The sequence below is a fragment of the Scardinius erythrophthalmus genome (genome assembly GCF_964197995.2).
Source record: "Scardinius erythrophthalmus genome assembly, chromosome: 2".
Taxonomy (NCBI): domain Eukaryota; kingdom Metazoa; phylum Chordata; class Actinopteri; order Cypriniformes; family Leuciscidae; genus Scardinius; species Scardinius erythrophthalmus.
In genome coordinates, this window is record NC_138222.1 from 58,776,492 (window position 1) to 58,801,193 (window position 24,702).

Here is a 24,702-nt window from a genome sequence, read left to right on the forward strand (position 1 = left end):
CATAATTTTACACACAACACCACTACGAACACAAAACCAAACATAATATACTAAATATTAACACTTTTACCGTATTCACCTGGTAACCAGCAGATTAAGTCAGGAGCACTAACGTGTATCTGAATTCACATCTCATCATTCAGTTGACGCCAACACGTCCAGGTGGAATAAATCAGCACGGGTCACATGACACTCACATGACACTCAACTTAAATAAACTGAATAATAGTAAAGTTCAAATGTCAAAAAAAAATTATGAAATTATCACAATACACAGAGATACACATTTAAACTATAAAGTCAAAAAATAAACATTAACCACCGAAATCACCAAGATGTCATAACCCACAGCTGACCTTCCAGCGTCAGCTACAAGTAATATTTTTGTTTAGAAGTTATGGCAATTTATTTATTTATTTTTGCATTTATATTTATACTAAATGTTTGGGCTACTGTTTTTGATAAGACAATAGGTTTATAGAAAATCAACAAAAAAAGATCAATAAATACTTTCATATTTTTTCAGGAATTGTTGATTTTTTATTTTTTTTTACGCTTGTAAGTCTTAACCAGAATATCAAGATATTTTATTATTTCGCATATGAGGGTGAAAAGGAAAAAAGCACCACCATGTGTATAATAAATATTTTTGAGTATAACAAACAAAAATCCCTTCTAGATTATTTTATCCCTTGAGGTAGCCCTCGCACACAAAAAGGTTGGACCCTGGTATCTATATGTTTTATAATTGCAAGTTTGTGTAATTTGGGGTTTCTGTAGTCAGTGACATTTCATTATTTGTATTTTATGGCATTGTAGATTTTATGTTTTTATTTGAAGGCTGAGGCTTCATTAATAAACACAACCCCAATTATCATCATTGTTTTGAGATGTTACTTGCTGTCTGATAGGCTACAGTATTGTGGCATAGTATCAGGACATCCTGGCTAGTGTCTGTCTCACATGGCTAGAGGCGAATGGCCGGATGATGGGCCTATTTGGGAGAAAGTCCAGGGCTGTTTTTTGGCCCCAGTCCGTCCCTGGCCTAGTCAAAATAAAATAAAATGAATGATCAAGTGGTTATGGCAAAACGAATCAAGCTCCGATACACTGCTTCAATGTGTGATGTTTCAAGCTTCGAAGCCTTGGTGCGGAACGTCACATCACTACTGTTTTAGTTTAGAGTTGTCCATGCCTTGTCATGCTTTTGTTTTGTGTTTATATTGCTTTGTAAATAAATTGCGTTTGGGTTCTCAACTCAACTTACCTCCAGTAGACTTACTCGTCACAGTACGTGTGTGTGTGTTAATGCATAAATCCTTGTTTTCTGCCTGAATATGAATGTAAGGGTGGATTCCTGCAGTGGTTCAAGCTGCAAGTCTGCCGGATAACTAAAGAAACTATCAGGGCCAGCAGTCCAATCTCTTGCAAAAGTTAGTTACTCGTGCCGTAGAACGTTGTATCAGGGCAAAAAAAAAAAAAAACCTCCACTGGACTCCAATGTCAAAGGATAACAAAAATGACCGTTTATTCAGGTCCCACAGTGAAATCTTCTTACAGGAGTAATAAAATAAATGTTTCTTAAACCAAAACTAATGCTGTCTGATATTTCTAAGACAATGTAACGTCTATAGGCTACGGTAAGAAAACTATATCGCTCAGGTCCTAGTTCACCGCTGGCTCCGAGCGTCCAAAGTCAGTTATGACGCTTCAACGGTATTGCGGGAAACCCAGCACAATTCTCTTAAAGGGGCGGTAGCCCTAAATTCAACCTAAACCCTGAGCTAATCAGAAAATGGTTTTCATTGTTTCCAAATCACAAAAACAGCATTTATAATTCAAATTATATCAATGATCGTTTTCTGTAAACCTCCTTAACATTACTAAGAAACATAACTGAGAAATAATAATCTTTTAATAAAGTTATGTTCGACTACTATTAGCAATAAGCTATTAATGTAGTAATATAACCCTTATAAATCAAATATAAGGTTATTCCATATCCCAAATAATATGTACCGTGATTTGGCTCCTATATTCCGGCCCCTAATTTTTTTATTTCAGAAACAATTACCTTACAAAACAACAAGGAGCCAACAAACTTAAACTAATAACTAATAACTGTCGAGTGTCTCTGTAGCTGTCTTCAGCACCGCCTCATGCAGCTTCTTGGAGAAGAAAGACCTTGGTAATGGGTCTATCTAATGTGGTTGTCTTCGTCTTGATGCGGACCCGGCGCACGAGCCCGTGCGCGTCTGGAACCACCTCGATGATCTTACCAAGTACCCAGGAGTTGCGGGGTGCAGAATCATCGACGATGTCCCCCTCAGCAAAGTTCCGAGAAGCACGAGTCCACTTCTGCCCTTCCTGTAACTGCGGGAGGTATTCTCTTGTCCATCGCTTCCAGAATATGTCGGCTATATACTGGACCTGTTTCCACCTCCTGCGGGCGTAGACATCCTCCTTCATAAAGAGGCCCGGTGGCAGGGAAGGCTTTGATTGAAGAAGCAAGAGGTGATTGGAGGTAAGCGCTTCTAGGTCTGATGGGTCATTAGAGGCTTTGGTTATAGGTCGACTGTTGATGATGGCTTCTGCCTCACACAAGACGGTGTGCAGGTCTTCCTCATCCAGAGTCTGAAGCCTTACAGTGCTACTGAGGATCTTCCTGACCGACCGAATCATCCGTTCCCAGACGCCGCCATGGTGGGAACCAGTCGGGGGGTTGAAAATCCACTGGATGCCCCTCTGACGCAGACTGCTTTCAATCTTGGAGACATTCCATTCCTCCATAGCTCTCCTTAGCTCCTTCTCCGCCCCCACAAAATTAGTCCCATTATCTGAACGGAGGGTTTTCACTTGGCCTCGTCTTGCTAGAAATCGACGAAGAGCGTCAATGAATGAGTCCATGTCCAACGATGATGCCACCTCCAGATGGACAGCACGGATAGCCAGGCAGGTGAAGATAACGCCCCACCTCTTTACTAAGCTTCTGCCCCGTTTGACTTCGAACGGACCGAAGTAGTCAACTCCAGTGTAGGTGAAAGGGGGTTCATCTGGAAGTACCCTGTCCTGGGGCAAATCTGCCATCTGCTGTTGTCCAGCTGCACCATGCGAGCGTCGACATGTCACACACCTTGATAGGACCCTTCTTATAGCTGAGTGAGCATCAGGAACCCAATACTTCAGTCGCAACTTGGACAGTACATGGTTGCGACCACTGTGACCCACGCACTCATGTATATCTCTGAGTATAAGCTCCGTCACATGGAAGTCCTTAGGTAGGATGGCAGGGTGTTTCACCTCTTCAGGCATCGCTGATCTGCTGAGTCTTCCTCCTACTCTAAGGATCCCCTCCTGTAGTTTGGGTTTGAGCTTGTAGATGTGACTGCTCATCTTAACGTCTTCACCTTTCCGAAGTACAGAGATCTCCTCAGAGTACTTTCGCCGCTGACAGAGACACATGATCTCAAGCTCCGCTTCCTTGAGGTTCTCCACAGTTAGGTTGATCTATGGAAGGCTTTCCTTGAAGATCTTCATCTTTTTCTGGACCTCAGACTGTGGAAGTGACGCATTCATCTCCTCCCTCTTACGACACAGAGTCAGCAGCGTGCTTCTCAGCTTCAGCATCCAGCTGACTGCCTTCTTCAGACGATTCCAGGAGGAGTAATACTCAAGGAACCGCTGCACTGTGTCCAACTGCTCCTCGACAGCAGTAGTGTCGACCATGGCTTTCCTTACCTCTGGGTCCTCCGTGGTTAGGTCCCCATGGTTGTCTGGGTTCTGTGGCCATTCCTCCTCTGGCTTTGTGAGAAAGTCTGGCCCCTTTATCCATGACTCATTGCGCAGGAAGGATCTCACGTCGAGTCCTCTTGACGCAATGTCAGCAGGATTCTTGGCTGTATTTACATGTCGCCACTGTCTTACTTCTGACAGCTTCAAAATCATTTCCACTCGATTATCGACGAAGGTGCGAAATCGGCTGGTTCTATTTCCGATATACTTGAGCACCGTGGTGGAGGTCCAAGTGGAGTTCCATTTCTGACCTCAGGGCTTTGTCCATGCGCGCTGCCATGGTAGCTGCCGCTAATTCCATGCGTGGGATGGTGAGGGGCTTGAGGGGTGCCACCCTGGCCTTTGCCATGACGAAGGCAACGTGAAGCTTGTTTTCTTCGTTCTCCTGCAGCAAGTAGCTCACCGTTCCGTAGGCTTCTTGGCTAGCATCTGCAAAGTGATGCAGCTGATTGAATATTACCCTGCCAAAGTCCCTGGGCTTGAAGCATCTAGACCAGACGTCAGCAACCTAAGGCACGCGTGCCAACACTGGCACGCGGAGGGTTAATCGCTGGCACGCAAGCAAATGCGAGAGAAGTGTATGTATTTCATTCAGATAAAGTAGTCTACCTGCACACAGATCTACATTTTGATGTAATAATTCCTCATAGTAAAAACAGCTTATTTTATTAAGTTAGAGATGCACCGATTGATCCGCTGGTGGCCGAAATCAGCCGATTTTCACGTGATCGGCCATAACCGGCGACCGGCCGGTCAGTCTGACATATGCCGATTTTATGCCGGACAAATGCACTCGGTCTCGGGCAACACCATCATCACATGTGCACACGGAACGCACATGTAGGAAACTTCGTGAATTACGGCCGTTTCACGCATATTTTTTTCGGCGTGCATGTTAATCAGTGAGTGCATTCACACCGGGAGCAGCGCGTGAGCGCCCAACAGGAGCGTCGCGTAGCAGCAGTGAAGCGAGGGTTTCGCCGCCGAGTCTATTTTGTCTGCGCTGCTCACGCTCAGTTAAAGTGAAAGCACACATTTGATTGACAAAATAAATATGATTTCAAACAAAAGTGCCTAAAATGCACAGAATGTGCATGTCTAGTGTGTTTTAACAAGAACTGGATTAGGTTATGTCAGAAAAGAAAATGAAGACTCAAAAATATTTATATAAAATCTACTCATTTAAACTTGTTTTTATTATTCAGTTTGGGTAAAAGGATATGATATTTTATATATATATATATATATATATATATATATATATATATATATATATATATATATATATATATATATAAAAAAAAAAAAATATATATATATATATATATATATATATATATATATAAAAAAAAATATATATATATATATATATATATATATATATATATATATATATATATATATATATATATATTTCTGTGTGTTGTAAAGTGGTTAGAAAAAAAGAAATCGGAATCGGCTAAAATCGGTATCGGCAGGTCAAACTCAATGAAAATCGGAATCGGCCTAGAAAATTGTAATCAGTGCATCTTGGAGTTATAAATACTATTAAATTGTCTATCTAAATCTAAAACAAATTTCAAGAGAAATATTTAAATTTCTGTACTATTTCTGTGTAAGCCATTATGAAAATGTAAAATGTTTGTGTATTTATATGAGTGTGTGTGTTTATGTATATGTATGTATGTATGTATGTGTATGTGTATGTGTATATATATATATATAGGCTATGTGTGTGTTGTGGCACAGTGATGAACTCGGAAACTTAAAAATGGCACTCTATGACAAAAAGGTTGCCGACCCCTGATCTAGACACTCCAAAATCCTTCGGCAAGTGAAGATCCTCCAACCAGCTGTTCCATTCTTTAGCTAGGTGCTCTGGAATGTCATCGTCCCATCCCAGCTTCAGTCGGCAGAGCTCCTGGAGGATTAGCTTTGCTGTCAAGACCACCGGTGCTAGAATACCCAGCGGGTCGTAGATAGAGCCAACTACGGAGAGAATGCCTCTTCTTGTGGGTGGCCTCTCTTGGATGATGATCCTAAATTTGAAGTTGTCACTCTCAATACACCATCGGACCCCCAATGCTCGTTCGACAGGTAGCATATCCAAGTCAAGATTGAGGTCTCTTAGTTCTTCAGCTCTCTCCTCCACAGGGATTTCAGACAGCACAGCTCTGCTGTTGCTCACCCACTTCGTAAGGCGGAATCCTCCTGAATGAAGGATGGCCCTCAAGTCGCTGTACATAGATACTGCTTCCTCTTCTGAGCAGACAGACTTGAGGCAGTCATCAACATAGAAGTTGCGTAGTACTGTGTCAACACTTGCAGCATTGTACTGACCTCTGCTGTCATGTGCACACTTCTGTAGGGCAAACGTGGCACAACTCGGAGATGAGGTGGCACCGAATATGTGCACCCTCATTCGGTACTCTGCGATGTCTTGTCTGATGTCACCAGAGGGCCACCAGAGAAACCGCAGAAGGTCAGCATCTTCAGCCGGCACCCGTACCTGGTGGAACATGGCTTCCACATCTGCCATGGCAGCCACAACCTCTTGCCGAAACCTTGCGATGACACCAAGCAGAGTACTCGTCAGATCCGGCCCCTGTAGGAGCTGATCATTCAATGTGGTGCCTTGGAAGGACGCCCCACAATCGAACACCACTCGGATCATCAGCTTTTTAGCATGATATACGCCATGATGTGGCAAGTACCACACCTTTCCATCGCTACAGCTGATCTCTTCATTGGGAACCTTGACAGCGTAATCCTTCACGATCCAGTCTTCCACAAACGCAGAGTATTCAGCATGGAACTGAGGATTCTTTGTGAACTTCTTCTTTAAGTTGAGAGCTCGCTGTTCAGCTACTTTCCTGTTGTTCAGCATCTTGAAAACTGTGTTCCTCAGTGGTAAACCGATGCTGTAGTGACCCTCTATGAGTTTTGCTGACTGCGAGACCATTTCCAGAAACTGGATGTCTTCCCTTGACATCTCTACACGGTCGTTTTGACACTCTGGAAAGTCGATCTTGAACTGTTGATGGTTCCACAGCTCATCTAGCGTAGCCACTGATATGCGATTGGAAGTGACCTGTATGAGTCCACTAGTCGTGTCATGGCTGTTGACTCCACAGAGAGGACCATTGACAATCCAGCCCAGTCGTGTTTTTACCGCATATGGCCCATCTTCCACGCTGGTTACCACCTGCCACGGCTCCATGGCCTTGGGTACGTCAGTCCGGATGAGAAGATCTACCTCTGCCTGAATCTTTGGGATCTTCACTTGACTGAGATGAGGCCACTTGTCTACTTCCTCCTGCAGAGGGATGTTCTGTTCACGTGCCGGATCACCCTCTGAGAATAGATGTTAGGCAGCACCAGGAAGCTGTTGCCATCCATGCCGCTGACTTCCAGACCAGACACCACTTGGCTGCTCACCAGCCGCTCACCTCCCATGGTCTTCAGCAGAATACTTGTTTTCCTCCCTGTGACATTGAGTGAGGCCATTAACTTCTCTGTGCAGAAGGTGACATTGCTGCCTGGGTCGAGGAACGCATAAGTAGTCACAATCTTATTACCTTTCTTGGCCTTGACATGTACTGGAACGATCGCCAGAACACTATTAACATTGCCGGCCCCAGTAGCTTTGCAGGTCCTCATCTCTGCATTGATGCATCCACTTACTACTGAACTGGATTCTCCATCTGCTCGTTCTACCTTGTGTTTTGTGTTTTTGGACGTGTCAGTCAATGGCTCCTTCTGCCTTGCTTCATCAGTAGCATCCTTATTCTTCTTATGGAGAACTGTCGGGTGAGTAAGCTGGCACACCTGGCAGGCCATCTTCTCATCGCAGGCCTTGCTCATGTGTCCTTGTTTCAGGCAACTGAAGCATAGTCCTTTACTCTTAAGAAAGTCGATCTTCTCCTTGTGAAGAGACCTTTTCATCCTTTTGCAGTGTTCCAATGTGTGCTGTTCTCCTTGGCAGAAGAGACAAGGGGTCGAGAAAGCACACAGTGATTCTCCCTTGGGCTTTAATTTTGTCTCTGCCGGATTCTTGACTGCTGTGGCTGCAGTAGTGAAGCTTCTCTGAGCACCACTCGTTCTGGCTGATTTCTCAGTCTTGTGAGCCCTTACATGGCTCTTGTTTCCATCCGTAATGTCGCCGAAGAGTGGGTGGAGAGCTTCTTCCGCTTGCTGAATCACAAAGCCGACAAGGTCCCTGAACTTAGCGCTGCGTTGCTCCTTCTCTAGGAGAGCACATGCTTTGCTTCTCCACCTCTCCCTCTGCTTGTATGGAAGCTTGGCAGCGATAGCTCGCATATTGGACACACTGTCAAGCTCTTGCATGTACTCTACATCCGACATTGCGTTGAGGCATCCTGTGAGGTAAAGGCCAAAGGAGTGAAGTGCTTCTCCGTCATCTGGCTTGATTGTCGGCCAGGCCAGTGCTTTGTCGATGTACGCCATTGAAATCTTATATCCATTACCAAAGTGCTCCTTTAAGAGCCTCTTGGCTTCATGATAGCCAGTTTGCGGTTCCATGTGAAAACAACTTCGTATAAGCTCTTTCGGCTGCCCGTCCGTGTACTGCTCCATGTAGTACAGCCGGTCCCTGTCACTATCCGTCTTATCCTCTACTCCATGTTCAAAGCCCCTGATGAATAGCCTGTATTCCATAGGGTCCCCCTTGAATATTGGAATCTTCTGAGGTGGCAGGGTAGCGAGGTTCTGTTGTTTCATTAGGAAGTCAATAATGGATAATGGCGAAGATTCTTGTAGCAAAGTCTCCTGTTCCGTCCTCACATCCTTAGTAGGGGCTCCATAGCTACCTCTGCGAGCAGGTTCTATTCTGACTTCTGCTTGGGGAGTAGTCGTAGCTTGCCTAGGAGCTTGTGGTACCGTGTGCTTTGCTTTCTCTATGTAAGAGTTCATACCATCTTGCTGGCTAACTCTAGACCAGGCTCTGATACCTTCAAACTCCTCTAGTACTCTGCACTTAGCATCGGAGGCGGCAAGCGCGATCTGCATTTGCAACTCCTCTCTCTCAGCTTTTATCTTAGCTTCCTGTTCATCAAGTAGTTGTTTTTGTTTTAGAGTGAAAGCTCGAGCTTGTAGCTCAGCTCTCTCTAATTCAGCCTTCAGACGGGCCGCTGATGCAGAGGATGCTTTGGAATGTACTGAGGATGGTGCTTTAGACCCTTTCCTTAACTTTTTCGAAGCAATAGCCACTGATGCACTCCATCTTCAGGAGAAATCTCCTCATTTGTCTTTTTAGCCTCGGCTATGCGCTGATGCACCTCTTTTATCCATTTCTCAGCCTTAGTAGCAAAGTTATAAAACATATCGGCCTTCGGCTTAAACCATCCTTCCTGATCTGCATTCATTTCTGATGTTTCATCCAGTAACACTTTGACTGATGTATTTAGTTCACAAAACTCTCCAAACTATGGAAGCTTGTTTCCGCAAAAAAAAAAAAAAAAAGATAATTGCGACTTTTTATCTCACAATTGCGAGTTTACATCTCGCAATTCTGACTTTATTTCTCAGAATTGCGAGATATAAAGTCAGAATTGCGTGAAATTAACCCCCTGAGGTCGACGGTATCGCCGGCGATACCAGCTCGCTTTTTTTTTATCAGTGTAAAAGAAACTCATGAATACTCTGTTGACTTTGATTTTCCATAGGAGTTCCATACATCAATCGATTCTGTTAAATGTGTATTATTTTTGTGTATACTCACAATAAAAACATAGTGTTGTGCTTTTCGACAAATAAAGAAAAATTAACACGAAGCGAGTTCTGCCTTCTCTCTGTCCGTGTAGTCCATTCTGAAACGCGTCCGAAAATGAACCATAACTCAGTGAATACGAGGAATACGAGGAATACGAGCTGAGGAATACTAGTAAGTTTTTCCTTCTCGGGTTTCTGTTTATTGACGAATGAACGGCATGCGCTCTGTTTTTTCTCCATTATGGACGCGAGCTCTAAAAAAAAAAACACTAAAAGACTTTCAAACTTTCACAGAGACCTCAAAACAGAAAGTACAAATCCTTTCTTTAAAACGAATTTCGTTTTGTATCAATTGTATCTTAATTTTAATAATTTTTTCATTAACAACTTTCCTGGATTTAAAGTAAATAAGCCTATCGTCAACGAATGATGATGTTTTAGCAAACTGTATTGCTATACTGAGATGAGTAAAAATCGACTGAAATATGTTGAAATAAAATGTTGGCTATTTGTATAAGCAACGTAAACTGCAAATTAACATTTATATGCCCTAATATTTCATGAAAACAACTTTACAGTCAGGCGAAATATGAAAGACAACATTTTGTTTAGTAGATTTGGGTACAGTTTTTACTGTAGAATATACTGCCTCATCAAATAAGCTTTTGTTTAGCAATTTCTATATATAAAATAGCCTAATATTTTTGTCAAAAATAAAGTCATCAACTAAGATGTTAGCTGTTCCAATGTTGGCTATATTCAAAGTAATGAATACATAGATAAAATGTAGGCCTATAATCTTTCTCTTTTTTTACAAAGAAAGAGTACACTTGAAATATTGTTGAAATTGTAATTATTGTTGTAATTGTAACCTTTTTAATAAAATAGCACAACATATGTACAAGATAGATGTAAGCAAAATCTTAAATGGTCAATATAAGTCTTCTTCTAAATATCTTTTGTCCAAGCATTGTGGCTCAGCCAGTTTCACACCTGTGTGAATGGCTCATCATTATGCAGAGTGGGTGGTAATTCAGGTGAAAACCACTCCTCGTTCACGCCCCCTCGCATATTGGCTTTCCAAGCAAAACCTGTTTTACATCAATTTAAATCAATGTATGGTTTTATTTGAACGATAAAGCAAGACTATTTTCACATAATTTTGAAGAAAAAACTATAGGCGACGACATCCATTGGTCAAAAGTCTTATTGACACATATTTACTATGTGTTTTGTGGCCTTATTTCAGAAATTTTAGTTTTTAGTTTTTTCAATATCCACGCATAAACATTATTCTCTCAAAAATTAAAACATGTACATACACGTGGCTCACATATTATGGTAGCCCTGTTTGTGCTTTATAGAGTGAATTTACACCTTTGCCATTAATATGTTTATAAGCAACTGAAAAAAGCACAAATGTAAGAGCATGTCAGAACATCTCAAGGGCCCAGAAAACCGCTCAGACTCCAGAGGGTTAAGTCAGAATTCTGAGATATAAAGTCAGAATTGCGTGATATAAAGTCAGAATTCTGAGATATAAAGTCAGAATTGCGAGATATAAAGTCGCAATTGCGTCTTATAAAGTCAGAATTCTGACTTTTTTTCTCGCAATTGCGACTTTATATCACGCAATTCTGACTTTATATCTCAGAATTCTGACTTTATATCATGCAATTCTGACTTTATAACACATAATTGCGAGTTTATATCTCGCAATTCTGACATCTTTTCTCAGAATTGTGAGATATAAAGTCCAATTCTAAGGGGAAAAAAAAGACGGACTTTTTTTTTTTTTTACCTCAGAATAGTTTATATCTCACAATTCTGACTTTATAACACGCAATTGCGACTTTATATCATGCAATTCTGACTTTATATCTCCCAATTGCGTGATATAAAGTCAGAATTCTGAGATATAAAGTCAGAATTCTGAGATATAAAGTCAGAATTGCGTGATATAAAGTCGCAATTGCGAGAAAAAAAGTCAGAATTCTGACTTTATAACACGCAATTGTGACTTTATTTCACGCAATTCTGACTTTATATCTCGCAATTCTGACTTTATATCTCAGAATTCTGACTTTATATCTCAGAATTCTGACTTTATAACACGCAATTGCGACCTTAAAACACGCAATTCTGACTTTATATCTCGCAATTCTGAGAAATAAAGTCAGAATTGCGAGATGTAAACTCGCAATTGTGAGATAAAAAGTCGCAATTATCTTTTTTTTTTTTTTTTTTTGTGGCGGAAACAAGCTTCCATACCAAACAGTTTATTGAACTCTACTGATAACATTTTCTCTACAGCTGGCAGGTTACTGTCGTCACCTTCATCCATTGACTGAGTTCTCTGATTCATTTTGCTGGTTAGCTGACCTGGCTTGTTTTTCCTTTTATTAATGGCATGACGGACTTTTTCTTCATAAGCCTTGGCTGTGACTTTAACCTGTCTAGCTTCAGTAGGCTCAGGTTGTGGGGTCGAATAGTCTGCTTGACTCATCTTGATGAATTTAAGTTACAGTGAGAACCAAAAAATCAATTTGCCTATTTGCCTGGTGAACCAACGCTATCTCACAACCAATTCGTACGAATTCGTACGAATGATAAAAAGTTGGCTAATTCGTACTAATTCGTACGACCTAGCTCGTACGAATTTGTACGATTTGTCTAAACCCACGTGATGGGTAGGTTTAGGGGCGGGGTCAGGGGTAGTTCATTCGTATGAATTCACACGAATTGGCCAATTCGTAAAATATGTACGATTTTGCAAAAATCGTACTAATTCGTACGAGCCAGGTCGTATGAATTCGTACGAATAAGCCACCTCGTAGAATTTGTACGTTTTCCCGTGAGATCGGGCTCGGTGAAGACGTTTCTCTATCACTCTCACAAGAAGCTGTCACTTGCTACAAATAGTAGCTAAAGTTGCACCAACTTAGCTAATTAGCAACAAGCATGTTAAATTTGGACATCTCCACTCAACAGAAAAGGCACAAATAGCATCCACATTCTCTTTTCTTCAGTACTCACTGCCCACCAATCTGCTTCTTTTCCTTCCTTACAGAGCTCCAGCAGTTCGTGATTCTTGAATCCTTTTTCCTCCTAGAGCACAGTTTTCTTACTATATCAGGGCCAGCAGTCCAATCTCTTGCAAAAGTTAGTTACTCGTGCCGTAGAACGTTGTATCAGGGCAAAAAAAAACTCCACTGGACTCCAATGTCAAAGGATAACAAAAATGACCGTTTATTCAGGTCCCACAGTGAAATCTTCTTACAGGAGTAATAAAATAAATGTTTCTTAAACCAAAACTAATGCTGTCTGATATTTCTAAGACAATGTAACGTCCATAGGCTACGGTAAGAAAACTATATCGCTCAGGTCCTAGTTCACCGCTGGCTCCGAGCGTCCAAAGTCAGTTATGACGCTTCAACGGTATTGCGGGAAACCCAGCACAATTCTCTTAAAGGGGCGGTAGCCCTAAATTCAACCTAAACCCTGAGCTAAACAGAAAATGGTTTTCATTGTTTCCAAATCACAAAAACAGCATTTATAATTCAAATTATATCAATGATCGTTTTCTGTAAACCTCCTTAACATTACTAAGAAACATAACTGAGAAATAATAATCTTTTAATAAAGTTATGTTCAACTACTATTAGCAATAAGCTATTAATGTAGTAATATAACCCTTATAAATCAAATATAAGGTTATTCCATATCCCAAATAATATATACCGTGATTTGGCTCCTATAGAAACGTTATTAGCAAGATGGTAGAAAACTGCACATTTCTTGTCTATTCCACCCACTGCCACTTATACCAACGACGGAAATAAGCGCAGTTACAATAGCTTAATATTTGTGGGAGAGCGTTGCTATAGAGAGTGACGATATTGTATTGCAATATGTAGCACTTCAATGTCAATACCAAATCAAAACTAGTTAGCACATTAGTTGTAATTGAAGAGGTTTAATGACAAAATATGGTTATGGTTACACTTAAATTAGTTACAAATAGATGTATGAGATGATGATGACTTATATAATTAATTGTACCCAGCATATATGAAAAAAATGTTACCAGAGAGAGAGAGTAAGAGGAAGGAGGAGGTAAAGAGAGAGAGAGCCCCAAGAAAGGGACCCAGAGAAGAAGAGAGACAGAGCAACAGTTTCAAACTTCTTTTATCCTTTCCTAGACCATGTGACTAAAACCCAGATGTGAGACATTCAAACTGACCAATCAGATAATTACACTTCCCCCACTAAAGGTGTGACAATTCATCTACCCCTTAAGTACAAAGTAACATGTTAGCCTACAGGCCTAGATCACTATCAGAAACCTCTGTGCCTTTTGGAACTCCAAATGGTCATTGTGGTGGAAAGAGGGGGTGGAAACAGTGAAGCAAATATCTTTGTTCATTTAAAATATCTTGGATTATTTTTAATCCTACATACACAATATAATGTGACGTAATGCACTCGAGTAGTTTCGGAGGACAGTAATTTACCGATTGATGTTACAGTTGGTACCTGGGTACATAGAGTAATTTACTATTTGAGCTGCATAGATTCTTAAAGATGTGCCTTGTATTACAGTAAAATACTGTTCCCTGATGATACAGCAAAGTTTGGACCTGGTAGAATGTATAAGCTTATAAAACATTTTATCAAAAAATTGTAAATGTAAATTTTCACCATCAAGTTGTTCTGACTAAATATGAATTTCTTTTTTTCTGCTGAACACAAAATAAGATATCTTTAAGAATGTCGGTAACCAAACAGTTGGTTGAGGTTTTATTTTCATACTATGGAAGACAATGTTTAAATTGATTAAACCTATACATATTCTTTTTTCTAACAACATCAATATTACTCTTAAATGTTTCACTTTTGCTCTACAAACACATTAATGCATTCATTTGTTTTTGTCATTTTATTTTAATTTCAGAATTATTGTGTGTATGCGCGAAAATGATTCTAAACAAAATCTAGGAAAGATGATAGATGTATTCTACAGCAATTTCAGACAAATATGACTAACAGATGGGGAAAAAATCAACATAATTTCATGTGCAAAGCCACAGTTCACTTTCAGATCAAAACGGACTCGAACGCAAAAGGTGTAACAATTTAGTTTGTTTACAAATCTGATTGTTTCTGAAAATCTGAAAACAAATTTGTTTATTTTGACAGTCTTAACACACAAGATTTCATCTTCATACTAAAAACTATGGGTAACACTTTAGAATACTGTTCCTTCGTTGATGACTAACTACACAGGAACGCGGCAGTCAACGCACTACAAACATTCTAACATTCATTAAAGATGTAGTAACACTTGAGTCATTACTATACAAAACCTTATGCAAATCTCAAAAGCTTACAATGACTTCAGTCAATAGGCGTTTTCCCCAAATTGTGATTAATGTTTGGGTAGGGCGCTAGACAGTTTAAATAAACTGAAAAACAATTTGTATCTTCTGATAACCCTTACGGGAAGAAACAGAAATTGTTCACATAAGTCTCGTAATTTCATGAAGTCCGTTCACATTTTAAAGCAATGAAAGATTCTTTACAAATGATAGGCTACGATTGCGTTTGCACACAGACCTTAAAAGTTCAACAGTGGGCCTTTCACAAAACAATAAAAAAAAAAAAAAAAAAAAAAAAAATGGTCCCAAAATATGAGTTAATATGAAAACGAAATTAATTAAAACAAAATCAAATCTATCAGACAGAAAGAATAATAATCATGTTTGCTATGGAAGAGTGGCGTTTGATGTTATCTGACAGATCAAGGCCCGTTCACACCAAGGACGATAACTATAAAGATAACGATAAAGATATAATTCTAAAAATCGTTCTCCATATTAAAGAATAACAGAGTTCACACCACAACTATAACGATAAAGATATGAGGAACGATATCGTTGGGATCACTTTCAGAACGATTTTTTTTTCCAGCTGTCGAACGATAAAACACTGACAGCCAATCAAAATCCATTTTAATTTAAAGGTCTCGCGCATTTAAAATGGATCTGGATCATCCGGGTGCGCGCGTGCTTAGAATAAAAAGACCGTTATCAGTCGTTGGTGTGGACGCATATGTTTAGTTTATAGTTATCGTGCTTGGTGTGAACGGGCCTTAAAGGCGTCCTACTTACATTACAATTTTGGGAAAACCGCCTACCTAATATTGACTGAAGTCATTGTAAGCTTTTCTGTGTAGTTAGTCATCAACGAAGGAACAGTAGCTATTCTAAAGTGTTACCCATAATTTTTAGTATGAAGATGAAATCTTGTAAGTGTGATAAGACTGTCAAAATAAACATAAATTTGTTTTCAGATTTTCAGAAACAACCAGATTTGTAAACAAACTAAATTTTTAGGTTACACTTTTTGCGTTTGAGTCCGTTTTGACCTGAAAGTGAACTGTGGCTTTACACATGAAATTATGTTGATTTTTTCCCCATCTGTTAGTCATATTTGTCTGAAATTGCTGTAGAATAAGATAAGATAATAAGATAAGAATTTTATTAGTTATCAAGCTTTTCACTTTAGAGTACTGATCCAAATTATTAGTTCCTTAAATAGTTATTACGCCCGTTTCACATACTCATGTGCCTGTTGCGGTGCGTTTGCAGTGCATAACTGATCCGCGGCTGTACCAAAAATACTATTTTTATTTCAAAACCAGAAGTTCTCTTACGAGAGGTTCTCTCATATTGCGTAAGTTTAGCTTACGCTACGGGAAAGTTGTCTTTTCTCGAGATCTGAAGCCAAAAAATTATCCTTAATTTTGTATTTATTGTCAACGCAGTGTGACGGCCGGCAGACCATGGCAAGCTACATAAGCGTGCTCATTGGCTGTCCAGCGGCAACTGCTCGAGCCTACCAGTGAGCCCTATGTGACGTCACGCGGGCAAAGGTGCGCTGCAACCACCTCTTCCACGGGGGGAATGGCATTGTACCCCTTCTCAAGGGCGCCGTCAACCTGTGAGAGCGTCGATGAGGTGTGGGAAGAGACTCTCGCGGAGAATGGTGCATTCCACGATTTAGAAAGCTCGCTGTGGAGCTCAGGCAGAAAGGGTGCAGTCCTGGATGCCGGTGTTCGGCGGCAGTGATGCAGAAAGCAGCCGTCGAGTCTGTTCGGCGCTGGCTCTTTTGGAAGAGACCACTCGAGGCCCAGCTGGTCAACGGCCTTGGTGAGTAGGCGCAAAAGCTCCGCGTCCTCGCCCGCTCGAGTGCGGCCGGAATCCTGGAAGCGGTGGACCAGTCCTCGCTGTCAGAAGCCAGGATGGAACAGCTGTCAGCAGCGGCATCGTCAAGCTCATCCGCTTCATCCCCTGACACGGCGGCGGCGCGGGCGGTTACAGCCGGCGGTTGAGCGGCCGGGAGGGGAGGCGGAGAGGGGGAGGGAGAAGCTCGAGGGAAAGGCTCCGGCGAGCTTCTCGGTGCCACATCAGTCTCCGGTGGTCTCTGCGAGCGGCGCTTCTTTCTGCGCGGCCCGGCAGAGGTAGGCGGAGCAACAGCTTGGTCAAAAACTTCAAGACGAGCCCGCAGGGTCGACATTGAAAGTTCTTCGCACTCGGGGCAGCCGCCCGTAGAGAGTGCGGTGGCGGTGTGCTCGCGGCCCAGGCAGAGAGCACAGATGAGGTGGCGGTCTCCGTTGCTGAGCGGGGCACGAGGCACAGGAAAAACGAGGCATTTTGAGAAAAACGCCTCGTGCTCTTTTAGAGAGTGAGATAGGTGTGTGACGCAGGGGCGAGCACACACAGCAATGAAAAGGATATTTCGCCGGATGTCATAGCAGGCACGGATGGCTGAAGGCGGCGAAGGCGGTCGGCTTCCTCAGGCACTCCTAAGCTTGCTGGTCGCTGGTTTCAACGGCGGCGGCTCTCAAGATCCAGCGATGCGAAGAGCTTCGCTGAAGACAAGAAAATCAGATATTCAGCCTACGAGCCCTTGCTTATATACACGCTAGCCACGCCCACCTTGACGGTTAGAGGGGCGCGGAGGGCGCGAAGCATGATGTGACATAGGGCTCACTGGTAGGCTCGAGCAGTTGCCGCAGGACAGCCAATGAGCACGCTTATGTAGCTTGCCATGGTCTGCCGGCCGTCACACTGCGTTGACAATAAATACAAAGTTAAGGATAATTTTTTGGCTTCAGATCTCGAGAAAAGACAACTTTCCCGTAGCGTAAGCTAAACTTACGCAATACTCGTTCCCTCTTCTAGAGAGAACCGAGGTTACATTAGGTAACCGAGTACGTTATGCAGCAACCTTTATTAAAAAAAAGTTTTGTCAGCATTGCGATTCTCTTTGTACACATAGGCCTATACACTATTTAATGGACATATGCACGTTTAAACACAATTTAAACATCGTAGGCCTATTATTCCATACATTACTTCTACTTTTTACTTCTACTTCTACAGTTGCTCAAGCAAGTGGTCAAATATTTAACCATGTAGCCTACTTATATTCAAATCACAAACATCTTAAATTAAAACTTAAAATTGACAAAAACAGCCGACTCTTTTGCCTTTTCTTTTGCATTTAAATTTTAATACAATAAATCTTCACAAAGAACTTGTTTTTCCACCTTCATGAATGAAACGAGTGTTGTTCATTATGTCGCCTTGTTGAGGTAAATAGTAGTTTTCCTTGCTTTACCCCGGTCTTAAAGTAAAAAAGATGACTATGAAAAATAGTAGAATTAAATTAAATACATTTATGGTAAGATTAGGCTACTACATTTGATTTAATTAAACGCATTTATGGTGAAATTACTAAATTTTCAGGTCAATTTGTGTTCATTTTGACCACGAACCATGGTCCATGGACCGCTGTCACTTTAATTAAGCGTTTGCAGCACAGCAAAAACTACAATTTACTAGCCTAGAAATCTAGACGCACCCTAGCGGCAGCAAAATGTATTTTGCAGCCAGGGTAGTCTAGCAACTCTCCGTTGACTTTCGGAGCTGTAAAAACCTAAATAGGCCTATTTCACAAAATGGCGACCGAGACCGGAAGTAGGGTAGCGATACTTCCGGTCGCGCCGCCGCCCGCTACGATCGCCATTCATTCTCAAAATGGACTGTGAACAGCTTGTTTTCTCTGTCATTAATATATCTGACAAAAGTGCTTTCCTTGTGATGAAATGTTGAAAAAGCGCTGGATTTGGGCTATACCGAGAGAAGAGGGGCACTTTTTTGTGTGTTAAGCACTTCACGGAGGATGTAAGTCCGTGTAACTTAAGATTCTACGAGAGTCCGGTCGTATCTTACACCGCAGGCCATGTTTTGTAGGTTTTCATGGAATAACTGGGGAAAAGTTAAATCAAGCAGATGTTGAAAATGGAGTGTTGATGCCGGTTCGGGAGTGATGTCCTGACAAAACATGTTTATATTGCACTTGATTGTTATCTGATTTGCACGTCATGCACTTTTTTTATTATTATTAACTGTTGGAAAATTAAAATGGTTTGTAGAAGTTGTTTTCTGTAACTTTCTTAAAAATGAGTGAACACGGAGCAGTTTTTCAGTGAGCGGGACTGGAAAACCCGGAGTGGATCAGGAGCGGAGTGATAAGAGAACACTTAGAGTGGAGAGAGGAACATGCTTTTGCTCCACTCCAGGCTTTGATCACATCCCCCTAAGCAGGGTGAATAGAGCTGGTAAGTCCCGCCCATCCGTAAAACCCCAAATTAAGGCAAACTACTAAAAAATGGTTAGACTAAACCATGAATGAAGTGAGTGATATTACATGTTTAAAAAAATCATGATGTTACAAAATCACATTTTACTGTCGGGCCCCGTATGAAAAGAAACTATATTTCCCTATATATGAATGATCAATATACTGATCATATATATTAAATTAAATTTTAATGCTGTAAATAATCGTTTGAAACGTCACCAACACTAGCACACGGACACTAGCTCACGGATCCCGCTAAACATGGCTGTGTCTTTGGTGCACTTCACACTTTTATAGGTTTATTCTTATTTATGTAATCAGTAAAGATTTCACAGCAAAAAAAAAGGACTTGAAGGTGGACTTCTTGCCAAAAAAAGCATGAATTATCAATCAGATGACAGAAGGACTGTAGTAGATTGTGTGCAACTAAGTTTCAGCAAAGTTTTGATCATGTTGATTATTTAGAGTTCTCAGAAATTAGCATATCAAATATGAAACAGTATGCTGCATAGGGTTAAGAAATATTTTTATACTCGCTTGTAAAGGAAATTGCAATAGATTAATAGCCACTGAGAGAGAGATAAGGAAAAGAGAGTTCCTTGGAAGAGAAGATTAGTCAGTAACCGTAATTTCGAAACACACTCATGTGGGAGTCTCGCTCTATAAAAGGGAGAGTGCAGGCCTGTGTTAGACTACAGCAGACGCTCACTTCACACGTTTACTGGCATTTCTCTGCACAACACTGATTCAGAATGATGAAGTTCACCGTAACAGCCTTCGTGTTTCTGATCTGCACCGCTGCACTGCTGTCCACAACAGAAGGTAAGCAGAATATAACATTCATAATGATGTTTTAAATCAATTCATTTGCAGATATTTACACCAACTCTCTCTCTCTGTCACTGCAGGAATGCCTCCCATCAGCAGGCGCTGCCAGTGCATTCAAACACATTCAAACCCACCAATTCATACTGGAAGAATACTCTCGTTGAAGGTGATTCCTGCTGGACCACACTGCAAAAATGAGGAGATCATGTGAGTGTGAAACTTACTAAAACAACACTTCAAGTACAGACACATTATTGCTTCCATCTGTCAAGGTTCTACACTCCTCTTCTTCTTCTTCTTCTTCTTCTTCTTCTTCTTCTTCTTCTTCTCTTCATCATCTCATGAGTTCACATGTGTGGTGGACACTTGTTGATGCTTTTTTCACTCATTTGAGTGATTTAAGCCTTCATATTAAAAGGTCTTTAAGATCATTAGAGTGGCTGGTAGCGTGTGAAAATTCATAACTGATGATGATACATGGATGTTTCGTCTGAATGAATGAATTTGAGGCTTATTTTACTCTCCTTCATGTTGTTTCAAACCTGTATGGCTTTTATTTTCACCAGATGTTTAGCAGAATGCCTGAGCTGTTCTTCTGTAAAAATAAAATAAAAGGTCTTGCTTTATATGGAAAAGAGCAGCTTGGATATTCTGCTATAAATAACAAAATTTGTGTTCTACGGAAGAAAAAAAAAGTCATACAAATTTAGAAAAGCATGAGGATGATTAAACAATGACAGAATGTCTATTTTTTGAGGTGAACTTCATTTAACAATAAAGTCGTGACTTACCAGAATGCCATTTATAATTCCATACAATGGTGTGTAAAAATAATAATAACAATGAAAAAGTGTCATTTTATAGATTTTAAATAGTCATACATTTGTTTCTTACAGTGCTACATTGAAGAAAGGAATGACGTGTCTCAATCCTAGAGTAGACTGGGTGATTTCTCTCAAGAAAGAGTAAGTTTGTCTATGATGATGTGTCACACTTATTATCTGTCTTATTATTATTAATGTAAGTTCATTCAAATCATGCTAATGGTTGAATTTTAATTAATATTTTTAATCTCGGACACTGCGGCACGTTTCATCCTTCAGACAGTAATGTAATGTGTGTCTCTTCATGTTTGCAGAATGTGCAAGGGGAACATCAAGAGCCAGTATGCATATACCTGTTCTAAAAACACAAAGAGCAACTGAAGTACTATAGAATTTTTAATTTGAATTCATCTCTTGGTGAAGTATTGAATGTGAAAACATGCTTTTTATAAAATGTGAATTGATGTGGGTTTTTTTTTTTTTTTTTTACTTATTTATTATTATTGTCTCACTAAATTATAGTTTTATATGTTGATGTAATTTTGCATTGTTTTTGAATGATGACACGCTTATACTAGCAATAAAATATGTTTTAATTATCTTAATGGATATTTTTGTTGGTTTTTATTGTGCTTATTTTTTTCATCTTGCAAAACATTGCCAGGTTACTGTACATTTCAACACGAATTCAATATTATTCCCTGAGCTATTCACTGAGCTGTCATTCCAAACCTGTATGACTTTATTCTGCAGAACCCAAAATCTTTTTTTTTTTTTTTTTTACATGCAGTTACAATGAACAGAGACTGAAGCTTTCAAAAGCATCATAAACATGTAATAAAAATTAACCATGTAACTCATGCATACATCTGAAGCCATTCAAGTTATTGAATCTCATGACATCTGCTCTCATTTACACATTAATGCACTCTTAAAAATAAATGTTCCAATGGATTATGTTGTGGGGTTATGTTGACAAGCAACAAAGTGAGAAGCCGGCTGGCCATCCGGACATCTAAAGTTACAATGGCCAGTGTTCATGTCTTATACTTTTTTCTTATCGCTAGGTGCCCATTGGGCACCCTCAAATCTATCTCTTCCCCTTTGTCACACCTGGTGACCTTGACACAGTTAGACATGTCTTCTCTATTGGTCAAACCTCACATAATGGTGCTTTGTTTCATACAGTATTTTGACACTTTGCATTTCTTATGCATACTGGGTACTTTTCCATTCTCTCATCCTTTTCAGACCTATTTTTTCATGCTTGTCATTTTTATTGCATCATACTTAGACATGAATCAAGGGAAAATTCTCCAACAGTTTTCACAGCGATTCCATAGAAGAACCATTTTTGGCTCCCCAAAGAACCTTTCAGTGAACATTTCTTAAAAGAAAAAAATATATATCTTAGTGTGTTTTTTTTTCTAGGAATCCAATTAAAGGTACAATATGCAATAAATTTTGTCCACTAGAGGGCGCTACATTCCAAACAACAACAATAGCGTAGTTTGATGACGATGTGTAGGAGCGTGGAATGATGGGAACTGTTGTTTTCAACTCCACCGGGGATATTGAGTCAGACGGGAATCGAAAAATCATTCATGGATGAGGTAAAGTTCTATTTTTATAAATGTTGTGTTTAATGACATGCTTTTGTTTAATTAAAATGAATTAACCGCAAGAAAAGTAAGGTTTAATACTAAATTGGTTATCATAGATGTTACTGTATTTGTCGAATTCATTGTTGTGATAACGCGGCGCAGTTTTACGTGTTCTAATCAATTGTTGTAAAAGTACATTCGAACATACCCACATCATTTGCCAAAATACTGATTAATCTTTATGTATAACACATGCTATATTTATTTACATGGCCATAAACACCAGACGTGCTAAACAATATCAATAAACTAAACACAAACCTAAAGCAATAATACTTTCCTTACATAAACAAAACTATTACCGAATGCTACATTTGGAATATATAAAATTAAGCATGCTGATTTGCAACTTATATGTGACTTAGGATTATGCACTCATCATAACTATGTAAAAGTGAAAACATTATATACATTTTCAAGTTTATTTTTATGTATATCTATGTATTGTCAGCTGCCATGTCATATCTGTTTGTACAATTATTTATATTTGCTTATTTGTTGTTATGTTACAGGAAGACAAAGATAGATCCTCATTGGATGTATCCATGTCAAATACTGATGAGACCTGGAGTCCTCCCCAGAGCAGCTGCCATGAAGCATCACATGGAAGAACAAAAGGTGGAGACAGAGGAAAAAGAAAAGGGATGGGAAGAGCAAAAGGGATGGGAAGAGCTTACAGAGTGGAAGAAAAAACTGGAGCGGTTGAACTCAGCAGTGTAACAAGAGGAAGAACATCAAGTAGACGTAGAAGGTCTACAGGGGGAAGACAGGCAGCAAGAGGAAGAGGAAACACTGCATCATCTGGACTGTGTGAAGAGGACAGATTGAGGGTGTCTAGGCTGCAAGAGGACAGGATGTTGATGACACAGGTGAGTATGGACATACTTCAAGTATCCAAAATAGTTTCAGCGTTTGGCATTAACTTTTGAAATGTGCAATTTCAGAATCGTATAGGAAATATGAACGTGGCTGAAGCTCAAGGACTCTTGATTAGAGTTATGAATAGAGAACCAGGCCTCATCTTTGATGTCCTCCAACCACCTGCTCATCAAGAGGAACAACAATTACAGGATGTACCTCGATGGTGTTCTTGTACAAGATGCATTGAAATGCCATCTGATATTGAAAAAAAATGTTGTGGCATGACAGACAGCAGATGTGTAAGCATGTTGCCCCACATGTCGTTGTACATATTGGATGAGCAGGTATTGCGCTTGTCACGCCGTTTAAGAAATGACATTTATGCAATTCATGACACACAGGAGCCTGGGGATGACAACCGGGAATACCGCTATGCTGCTTACAGAAATTTTGTCTTGTGGCAGTGTGGTTCACTTGGGGCGGGAAACCGCATTGTCATCCCTAGCTGCTGTGTGCGCAGAGTACGTGATAAATTCCCTGACCCAAATGGGCAGTACACTGGATTCATCGCTGCTGTGTTGTAGAAACATGCTGCTTAGTCATGTTCTCCTATAAATGGGTATTTATGTTTAAAGGACTTGTTTATTTTGTTTAGTTGTTATTTATTCAATGTTACTTTTTATTTATTTGTTGTCTTACCTGTTTGGTAAAAAAATGGTTTGCCACTCTTCAATTTAAAATGTTTGTATTACAAATATAAAGAATATGTTATTCTTTATTTGCTGCCTTCTTCTTAAGAACCTGTTTAGAAAAGTGATATTGTAAATAAAACAACTGTTTTTGTTTTTTTGGTAAGATTTATTTATAACAAATAAAAAAAATTGTGTAAAATGATTTACCATTTATTTACATATTTGATAACTTTTCTAAGGTGTCAGTTACAAACATTTTTAGGTATATGCATCAAGTTTCAGGATAAAATTAAACTATAAAAATAGTTTGGCTGACTCAGTTGAAGGTAGACTTCTGAACTTGGGGGTTCAGATTGCTGAGGTTTTAGCTCAGTGCTCGTCTCTTGACTCTGGTAGAGCTTGCTCCTTTTTGAAAAAAAGGAAAGAAAAAAAGAAACAATTGAAATTATATGAAAAAAAATAAGTGCAATTTATAAATGAAGCCTAACATTGCACTGATCGATAACACTAGTAAATAAAATAGAGAGTTATCATACAATCTGTCCTAAATTAGGATAAATAACATTTTAAATGTATATATAGATTTGCATAATTATCCTA

General features: G+C 39.9%; 1 protein-coding gene across 1 annotated transcript; it reads left to right on the forward strand.

Moving 5' to 3' along the window:
* Nucleotides 1-19,905: 19,905 nt before the first annotated feature.
* Nucleotides 19,906-21,266, forward strand: LOC308687251 (permeability factor 2-like; the record flags this gene model as incomplete). Its single annotated transcript, XM_081359617.1, has 4 exons — nt 19,906-20,055; nt 20,142-20,268; nt 20,958-21,026; nt 21,200-21,266. Exons 1-4 carry the CDS (start codon nt 19,986-19,988, stop codon nt 21,264-21,266), a joined length of 333 nt encoding a protein of 110 aa, XP_081215743.1. The 5' UTR covers nt 19,906-19,985.
* Between the last annotated feature and the right edge of the window lie 3,436 nt (nt 21,267-24,702).